Source organism: Camelus dromedarius, chromosome 36 (genome assembly GCF_036321535.1).
Source record: "Camelus dromedarius isolate mCamDro1 chromosome 36, mCamDro1.pat, whole genome shotgun sequence".
NCBI classification, from domain to species: domain Eukaryota; kingdom Metazoa; phylum Chordata; class Mammalia; order Artiodactyla; family Camelidae; genus Camelus; species Camelus dromedarius.
In genome coordinates, this window is record NC_087471.1 from 11398267 (window position 1) to 11408808 (window position 10542).

The 10542-nt window shown below is 39.2% G+C and overlaps 1 protein-coding gene across 1 annotated transcript; it reads right to left on the bottom strand.

Moving 5' to 3' along the window:
• Nucleotides 1-8073: 8073 nt before the first annotated feature.
• On the bottom strand, nt 8074-10260 carry ADAM29 (ADAM metallopeptidase domain 29). The gene has a single exon (XM_010996406.3). The coding sequence runs from the start codon at nt 10258-10260 to the stop codon at nt 8074-8076; it is 2187 nt and encodes a 728-aa protein (XP_010994708.2).
• Nucleotides 10261-10542: the final 282 nt, after the last annotated feature.

The following is a 10542-nucleotide window of genomic DNA, read 5'->3' on the forward strand; positions in this document are numbered from 1 at the left end:
GAAGATTATAGCAATACAGAGAAATCAGGGAACAAGAAAACTCTGAACTTTGATTATATTATGCCACTCCCTCTGGCCTGCAAAGTTTCTGCTGAAAGATCTGATGATTGCCTTATCTGAGTTTCCTTGTATGTAACAAATTGTTTATCTCTTGCTGCATGTAAGAATTTCTCTTTGTCTATAACTCTTGACTGAATTTTAATTATGTGTTTTGGTGTGGGTCTCCTTGGGTTCATCTCATGTGGAACTACCTGGGTTTCCTGGACCTGGATGTCTGTTTCCTCCTCCGTGTTATGGAAGTTATCAGGCATCATTACTTCAGTACATTTTCTGTCCTTTCCCCTCTCTCCTCTTCTTTCTGGGGTTCCTATAATGCAAACTACAGTTAGTCCAGTTGGTGGTGTCCCATAAGCCCCTTAACCTGTCCTTTATTTTTTCAATTCTTTTTTTTTTTTTTTTTCTGTTTGGTGCTCTGGTAAGGCGGTTTTCCTCCTTTTTCTTTGTGCTCACCACCGATCCGTTCTTCTGTTTAACCTAGCTAGTCTGCTGTTGAACTCCCCCAGGACAAGCACATGGGGATCTTTCACAGACGGGTTTTCTGTGTGTTTCAGTGTGCTCTGTGTAAAGTATCCTGTGGATGGTAGCCTGCTGAGGACCATCTTTCTGATCCTTACAATCCCACGGGACCCAGGAACGCAAGCCCCCTGGCCACCTGACACAGTCAATCAGTGGGTATCCCTCTAGGTGTCAGTCACAAAAACAAAGATGCCAGATGTAGTGACAGCTTTTATCTTTCAGTATTTTAAGTGTGTCCTCCTACTCTCTCCTGGCTTGTAGAGTTTCTGCTGAGAAATCAACTGAAGCCCAATGGCGGTTTCTTTGTAGGTTATCTGCCCCCACCCCACCCCCGGCTGCTTTAAAAACTTTTTCTTTGTCATTGACTTTGATGGTTTTTAATTTAATGTGTCTTGGAGAAGGTCTTTTTGCATTGGAGTAATTAGGTGTTTTCCTAACTTCATGGGCTTGTATATCCAGTTCCTTCAGCAGGATTAGGACGTTCTCGGCTGTTGTTTTCTTTAAATAATCCCCCTGCTCCCTTCTCCCTCTCTTCTTCTTGCATGCTAATGTTGCCCTTCCTAATAGAGTCGGTTGGTTCTCATAGAATTTCTTCATCCTCTACTATCTGTATAATTTCTAAATTTCTATCTTTTAGCTTGCCAGTTTTCTCTCCCATATGATCTGCACCATTTCCAATGCTTTCTAATGCATTATTTATCTCATTCATTGAGTTCTTTTTGGTTCTCTTTTAGAGTTTCAATCTCTTTGGTAAAATATTCCTTCTATTCATTAACTTGTAGCCCTGTACTCACTGCACAGCCTTCCTGAGTTTTATTGTAGCTCTTTGACTTTTTTCATGACAGCTATTTTCGAATTCTCTCTCAGATTGCAATATTCCACCAGTTTTAAGTTTGGTTTCTAGAGAATTGTCATTTTCCTCTTGTGGTACCGTTTTACACGGATTCTTCATGGTGCTTGATGAGCTGTTCTTCTGCCAGCACATCTGAAGTAGTGAACAATGTTTTTCTTCAGATAAAGCTGTTTTTTTTTTTTTTTTAATTTGGTTCCACTGATTCAACAGGTTAGCAGTTGGACGCCATTTCTAATTTCCAGTAGGTGGCGCTATAGCATAAATGTTTATTTTCTCCTGCTCAGCCTGATGATACTTTAGAAGTGACATTTTTCACCCTCTACCATATGTCATAGGTGTTGCCTGGTGTCCTCCTTGCTGCTTGTATCACCAGGGTCATTTGGTGCCTCGCTGCTTCTGGTGTCACTGTCTGGGGCCCCAGGGTGGTGGGTGTTTCCACCACATCTGGGGTCTGTTTGGTCACAGGCTCTACTGCTGCAAGAGGAGGAAGATGGGGAGAGGGAGCCAGTATTGGAGTCTTGGCCATGACCAGGGTTGGCAGGTGCACACCACTCTACTGTAAGCAGGAGGGGGTGGAGTTACAGACACCTCCACAGCTGGAGGGACAGAGCTGCAGGCCCCACTGTCACTGCTGTCGAGGTCCCCGTGGCTGCGAGTACCACTGTGGCCGTTAGGCTAGTGGTGTGTGTGCCGCCTCCCCTGAAGTTACCCAGCTCTCGGGGGCTGCTGGCTCAGCCGCCATTGCGGGGGGAATCTGGGATTGCAGGCTCTACCTCCGTGATTCCTGTGGTCCCGCCGCCTTTGTGCGGGCCAGTCCACCCCCGGTAGATAGACAGACGTGCGGGATTCTCTTGTGCACTGGTGTGTTGGGCAGAGGTAACTTTGTTGAGTTATGGAGGTTTTACTGGTCGTAAGTAGAAGGGGAGAGGGAACATCTCATGCCACCAAGATACTGACACTTTTCCTGTATTTTATTTGTTTTTATGTGATTGTAAATGGGATTATTTTCTTTCTTTAAAAAAGTTTGTGTGTGTGTGTGTGTGTGTGTGTGTGTGTGTGTGTGTGTGTGTAGTAATTAGGTATGTATGTATGGATGGATGGATGGATGGATGGATGGATGGATGGACTGGGGATTGAACCCAGAACCTTGTGCACGCAAAGCACACCCTCTACCCTGTTTTTGGGGTCAGGGTAATTCTGGCCTTATAGAGTGAGTTTGGAAGTTTTTCTTTCTCTTCCATTTTTTGGAATAGCTTGAGAAGCATGGGTATTAACTCTTCTTAAAATGTTTGGTAGAATTTCACCCATAAAGTCGTCCGGTCTTGGATTTTTGTCTGTTGGAGTTGTTTTGATTCCTGATTTATTTTTGTTACTAGTAATTCATCTACTCAGATTTTCTATTTCTTCCTGACTCAGTTTTGGAATTTTGTATGTTTCTAGGAATTTATCCATTTCTCCTAGATTTCTAATTTGTTGGTGTGTAACTGTTTGTAGCAGTTGCTTATGATTCTTTGTATTTCTGTGGTGTCAGTTGTATCTGATTTTATTTATTTGAGCCCTTTCTCTTTTTTTCCTGATGAGTCTGGCTAGAGATTTGTCAGTTTAGTTTATCTTTTCAAATAAACAAAGAACTAGCTCTTAGTTTATCCGTAAGTATTTTCTTCTTTTTTTTATGGATCGTAAATGGGATTGTTTTCTTAATTTTTCCTTCTGGTAGTTTGTTGTTAGTGATTTCTGTGGCTAGGACTTCCAATATTATGTTGACTGAAAGTGGTGAGAGTGAGCGATCCCTGTCCCTGTTCTTAGAGGAAATAGTTTCAGCTTTTTGCCATTGAATATGATGTCATCTGTGAGGTTGTCATATTTAGCCTCTATTATGTTGAGGTGCGTTCCCTCTGTACCCACTTGGGGATAGTTTTTATTATAAATGGATGTTGAATTTGCCAAAAGGTTTTCCTGCATCCGAGCTGATCACGTGATTCTTATTCTTCAGTTTGGTAACGTGGTGTGTCACACACCACACTGACTGACTGACTGGCAAACAATAAACCACATTCCTGGGATCGATCCCACTTGGCCATGGTGTATGATGCTTTTAATGTGTTGTTAAATTTTACTTACTAATATTTTGTTGAAGAATTTTGCATAATGTTCTTCAGTGATATTGGCCTGTAAATTTCTTTATTTGTGGTGTATTTATCTTTATTTTGTGTGTCTGTCATAGATTGTCGGTTTGTGGTTACCTTGAGATTCATATATAATGACCTATGCGTGTAACAGTCTATTGTCAGTTGCTCGTTACTGAAGTTGTATCGCATTCTAAAAGCATGACGTCTTTACTCACCCGCCGTGTTTTATGTTGTTGCAGATGACTTCACTACTTTTCTTTTAACTTTCCTACTAGCTTTATAAGTGGTTGATCTACTCTCTTTACTGTATGTTTGCTTTTACCAGTGAGATTTTTATGTTTCCCAAATTTCCTATTTCAAATTATCTTATTTTTCCTGCTTAAAGAAGTTACTTTAACATTTTCTGAAAAGCCAGTTTTGTGGTGCTGAACTCCCGTAGCTTTTTCTTGACTGTAGAACTTTGTCTCCCGTTCAAATCTGAATGATACACTTGCTGTGCATTTTTGGTTTTAGTTTTTTTTTCTTTTGTTACTTTGAGTGTATCATATCAGTCCTTCGTGGCCTGCAGAGGCAGCTGTGAGCCTTATGCGAGTTCCCTTGTACGTAACTCGTTGCTATTCCTTTGCTGCTTTTAATATTTTTTCTTTGTCTTTAATTTTTACCATTTTAATGACAGTGTGTCTTGGTGTGGTCTTCTTTTGTTGATCTTGTTTGGGATTTTGTGCTTCCTGAACCTGAATATCTGTTTTCTTTCCCAGGTTACGGAAGTTTTCAGCTATTATGTTCTCATGTATGTTCTCTGCCCTTTTATCTCTCTCTCTTCTCTTTCTGGGACCCCTTAATGTGAATGTCAGTATGTTTGATGTTTTCCCAGAAGTCTCTTAAACTATCCTCATTTAAAAAATTCTTTTTAGTTTCTTTCTGTTCAACTTGAGTGATTTCCTCTACTTTGTTTTCCAGTTCACTAATGTATTCCTCTGTATCATCTAATCTACTATTGATTTCTTCTTCTAGTATATACCTGTGTGTATATTTTATATATATTATATATATTAGTTATTTTTCAACTCTGGTTCTTCTTTATAGTTAAAATTCTCAGTGTGCTCAGCCATTCTTCTCCTGAGCTCTTTAAGTATCTTTATTATCGTTACTTTGAAGTCTTTATCGGTAGGTTGCTTATCTCCGCTTAGTTCTTCCTCTGGGATTTTATCTTCTTCCTTCATCTGGAACATACTCCTCTGTTGCCTCACTTTGCTTGACTTGATGTTTTTATTTCTGTGTATCTGATAGATGGGTTACACTTCCCATTCTGCAGTGGCCTTATGTGGGGAACAGCCTGCGGAGCTCAGCAGCACACTCCCCTCTGGTCACTAGTGCTCACACTAGCCATGCCTTCTGTGTGAGCTCAACCATCTATTTTATTGTCATTTCTTTTAAGATATGGATATATTATTTCTGGCTGCTTTTAAGATTTCTCAGTGTCTTTGGTTTTCAACAGTTTTACTATAATATGGTTACATGTGTGTTTTTGTATGTTTATTCTGCTTGAAATTCATTGGTTTTTCTTGAAGCAGGGGGAGGTTTCCATACTTTGAGGGAATTCTCAGTCATTATATGTTTTTTATTACTTTTATTCAATTCTCTTTTTCCTCAACTGGGACTCTATTTTAATCATTTCAAATTTATTGCTATGTTTCACATATCACTCCTCTATTTTAATGCTTTTTTTCTGTGTGTCAGTTGCTGACTTTTTTTCACTAACTTTTCTTATAGTTAACTAATTTAATTATACAATGCAGTCTATGATTCAAACTGTTCACTGGTTTCCTGAATTTAAATACGTTATTTTTCAGCTCTAGAATGTGTATTTGACAAGTGTGCATAGATGCCAGTTGTCTGGTGAAGTGAACCTACCTTCTTTTCTGTGGTCTATTCATTTTCCTTCCAGTTTCTCTGCAATAGTCGTCATAGTGATTTTTTGTTCATTATTGTCTTTTCCACTCTTTGGGTCATCTTTTAGATGGCTTCTGTCTTTTCTTTTACTATATTTGTTGTTGTTATTTTCCATTTATTATTGGCCATAATTTCTTCCTCTTGATATGTGTGGTAATTTTTTTAATTGTATGCTAGATGTTCTATATAAGAAAACATAGGAATTCAGGAAGACACATATGCCTTACTGGACTTTCTACTGGGAGCCCACAGGCCTCTGTTTTCTCAGCTCTGAAAGCAATGGGTAATTATGTTCTGATACTTAAATCTTCAAAGCTGAATTCTCTAGCTTATGTTCTAAGCTCCTTCAAAATCAAGCAAAGATTTTAAAGGGAAGGCATTACACATCTTTTTTTTTAATTGTTATTATCTTTATAATTATTTTACTTTTTATTGAAATGTGGTTGATTTCCAATGTTATGTTTTGGTGTATAGCAAAGAGATTCGGTTTTACATATACATAGATATATTTTTTCAGATTTCTTCCATTATATGTTATTATTATTATTATTATATTACATTTTTTATTGATTTATAATCATTTTACAATGTTGTGTCAAATTCCAGTGTAGAGCACAATTTTTCAGTTGTACATGAACATATATATATATTCGTTGTCACATTTTTTTCTCTGTGAGCTACCATAAGGTCTTGTATATATTTCCCTGTGCTATACAGTATAATCTTGTTTATCTGTTCTACAATTTTGAAATCCCAGTCTATCCCTTCCCACCCCCCGCCCCTTTGGCAACCACAAGTTTGTATTCTATGTCTATGAGTCATTTCTGTTTTGTATTTATGCTTTGTTTGTTTGTTTTTAGATTCCACATATGAGCGATCTCATTTGGTATTTTTCTTTCTCTTTCTGGCTTACTTCACTTAGAATGACATTCTCAAGGAGCATCCATTTTGCTGCAAATGGCGTTATGTTGTCGGTTTTTATGGCTGAATAGTATTCCACTGTATAAATATACCACATCTTCTTTACACATCTTTGAGGCAAAATCCCTTCCACTAGGTCTTTGCTTCCTAAACACAACAGATTGTAGATATCTCTGTCTTTAAAGACTTTAATCTATTTCCCAGCAAATGGATCTAAACTCAGCAAAAATGTTATGGGAAAAACTGATTTTGAATTTGATGTCCTTAAATGCCCAATTTATCAATCTAGTCTATTCTACACACTAAGAGCTTTCCAGGTTTCTCTTTCTTCGACAGAGGATCTCTAACTTGGTAGGCCAAGCATGGTCCTTAATTTACGTTCAGAATCATCATGTTATAGGGAACAAACATTTTTGTTTCAGGGGGAAAAAGTACTGACAATTCAAATTGTTTTCCCTTTCTTGTGATTTTTAAGTCTTCTAATCTTCATTTCCTCAACAGTTCTCTGATACTTTTAAAATATAATTTTGAGAAATGTATTTGGCGTTGTATAGCTGTTGTTTTCAGAAAAACAGATTGTCTACCAAGACCTGCCTAAATTTGGAAGTATATTCTTTACCTCATTTTATTACCAAAGAAACCCAGAAGTTTAGAGACAACTGTTATTACCATCCTGTATTTTCTTATTTTGTTGGAAACTGGCAGTGATTTTAAGTGCTTTTCCCAAGATGGTTAAGGGCAGTGGTAAAGAAAAACTCCAGCAAACAAGCAAACAAAATTGATGTTGCCTTAATCCCACTTTCTTTATTATGCCAACATAAGTACTGTAACAGTCAGAATCCAGTCAGAAAACAAAAAAACAACTCAGTGATTTTAGGGGGATAGAATTAAATGTAGGGAATTATATCAACAGGTACTAAAGAACACAGCAAGTTAAGGGAGACACTGTGCTAGTAACTGGTCAGTAACCATAAAATCGTAATTGCAAGAGGGTGATCTCATTCATGGAGCTGAAGAGCAAAGCAAAGAGACTGGGTTATGGAATCTAGAGAACTGTAGAGCTGGCCCCCAAGGGTCTCATGAGACTCAAAACTCTCTCTGCTAAGCTGGTGCAGAGGATTTGGCGTTTGGTAGAGAGATCAAAGACCTGGGGCTAAGGAACTCTGAGGGTAACACACGGAGAGCTATGCTGGTTATGTCTTAGACAGACAATGATGTTGATCTGGGTTGAATTTTTAAAGAAAGGGTATTGCAACTAAGTATAACTGCCACTGTGAGATCTGTCATTGAGGTTACATTGACATAGAGGAAGCAAACAGATCTCCCAGATTTCCAAATTCCCTCTCATTCACCCTATTACAGATTCCTGTAGGAGGAGGGCTGATGCAGCAGAAATGTGATTCCTACAATGCAGAGTACAAAATGGGAAGGGGCTTTGGCACTGAAAAGCAGTAACTTAAAAACTGGTACACCACCCATGTGCCATGCCACTTTCTAGAAAATATAAAGAAATAAATTTCAGGAAAAATAAAACTTCTGATTGTTTAAGATAAAGAAGAAGAAGTGGAAGCATTCTAGGAGTTACCTTTATTTCTTTTAATGCGTACCTATTCAGGCATATCTTTTTGGTACTAATTGTTTTTATTTCCCACGTGGAGTCTGAGTTTTTTGCCTTGATTTTTCAGGTCGAGGCTGAATGTTTCCTTTTTTTTCTTTAGGTTTTTTCTTCAGACAAGTGTAAATAAGACAACATAACAGAAGTAACAACAAAAGAAGACATGGAAATATCAGGTAAATCTTCTTTATCTTCTTTCTCTTAGGGGGTGGGCCACTGTCGACACTCCCTCCGTGGCCTCTTATTAGGCAGTTGGGAGGGTCCCACAGGTAGTTGCAATGGCAGTGATGTTTATTGTTGCAGATCCCCCTCATGTTGCAGAACTTGGGTGAACAATCACTATCCAAGTGAGAAAGATGAACACACTTCTTTTGGATGCAGACATGTTCTGGGCCACACTCTGTGCCATCGTTCACTTCACCGATGTCAGGTATGGTCATCCCAATGTGGTAGTCTATACCCCAGCAGGTGGTGTTGTTGACACGAGTCCCATGCACAGTAGAATGATCTTTCAGGCGGGGAATTTCTGCCACGCTATCACACTGAATTCTCCCACACAAGCTGTCCGACATACTGCATTTTAGATATGTGAAGTTCTCAACTCCACAGTTACCAAAACGATCACCTTGAGTATTTACTTGTTTGTAACAAGTGTTTTTTGCATTCTTGGCCTTTTGGCCAAAAATTTGCCTACACTGAGTATCACGGTCACTACACCTCTTTTCGTAACAGTAGGCGCTCTCGTTACAGGGAATTCCATCCTCTACGTATACGTCATCTGGGCACATGTGGGATGTTCCATTGCACCACTCTGGAAGGTCACATTCGTTGACCTCCTTCCTACACATTTCCCCTGATGGTAAGAAATTGCAGTCCTTGCAACAAAGCCCAAAAGCACAAGCAGACCCAAAGCTCAGAGTGCAGTTTGTCAGACAACAGGCATCTTTTGAACAGCTCTGCAAAGATCCACAGTCACACTGTTCTCCTTCTTCCACAACACCATTCCCACAGCGCGTCCTTGAAAATATGTCCTTTGTGTATATAGTGTAGTGCAAACATTTTGCCGTATGTACAGTATATCCCCAAAAAAGAGAGTAACTGCAGTTGCTAAATTTGACTATTGGTGGGTTGTCAGCATTCATTATACATCTATAAAAACCTTCTGCACACACACATGTTACTTCATCATGAGACATACCCAAATTATGACCTATATGATGAGCCATGGCGATCGCAATAATGGGCAAGGTTTTGCCTCCAAAGGAAACAACTGCACAACTAAATTTTGATCTACACATTCCTGCAATGTAGCCTAAACCAGTCAATCCTCTTAATGTTCTGTTTATAAACAGGTGTACGGTATCATGGGCTATGCGGGCATCAATGTTTTCAGCCTTCCATTCACAAAAATCTCTCAGAGATCTCTTTACAGCATCCACTTCAACGTGATTTTTTTCAGTCCAGATCTCCATACCAAACATGAACACCTTAATACCCATATCTTCATAAATGGAATCCACTATATTTACAATAAGAAATATATTCTCCTTCAACTTTGTGACATTCTTTTTAAACTGATGATATAGAGCATTGTCCACCACGACTGCAATTTCAACAATGTACACATGGACCCACCAGCCTTCAATACCACTTTGTTTCAGAGTAGCATTACCAATCTCTTGAAACTCAAATTGGCTTACAGTTTCCTCTTCCATAATGCCAGATTTCATGGTTGGGAATTGAGTCTCCTCACTGTCCATTTTATATACCAGATGCTCAAATTTGGTAGAAAAAATCTTGGGCTTAATTTCATAAACAACATCATTTATCTGTAATAATCCTTGAAGGCCACCAAAACAGGTACTGAGGGCAACCAGGGATTCTGGGTCCCCTTCCACATAACCATGATAGTAGCAGTCATTCTGGACAAAAGGATGGTCCTCCAAGAGAGCACCCTGGTCTGTGTAGGTGAACACTGGAAGGTGTCTGGACAGCAAATGCTTCTTGACCTTCATGTGTACAACATGTCTCTGGCCCCCAAAATGTAGGCTGTAAGAGAGCCAGCCTTTAGGCTTCATGCCTCTGCTAGTGTCAGGTACCTTCAAGGGAATCACCACTTCTGGGGGGCTGTGATATTGAGGGTGCTCAGCCTGAGTGTGTCCTGAAAAATATAGAAACACCCCCAGCCAGTGTAGCAGTGGTATGATTCTCATGTACAACAGAACTTCAATTACAGTCATTATGAAGCTACTATAATGGTAGCATTAGTCCAGAGAAGAAAGCAGGCAGGGCTGAGAGTCACAGATGGTCTGGCTCCTTATTCTGAGCTGGTTAATGTCCAGGGATAATCATTAAGTATTTGGCTTCTGGCGGAGTTTAACCATTAGAGTATCATCAGCCCTGTAAATAAAACAAAAGGCAACATATGGATGGGGGTAGTTAGAAACGACCTGATAAGGAGAAAGAGAAAAGTGTGCAATAAAAGTGATTAGTGT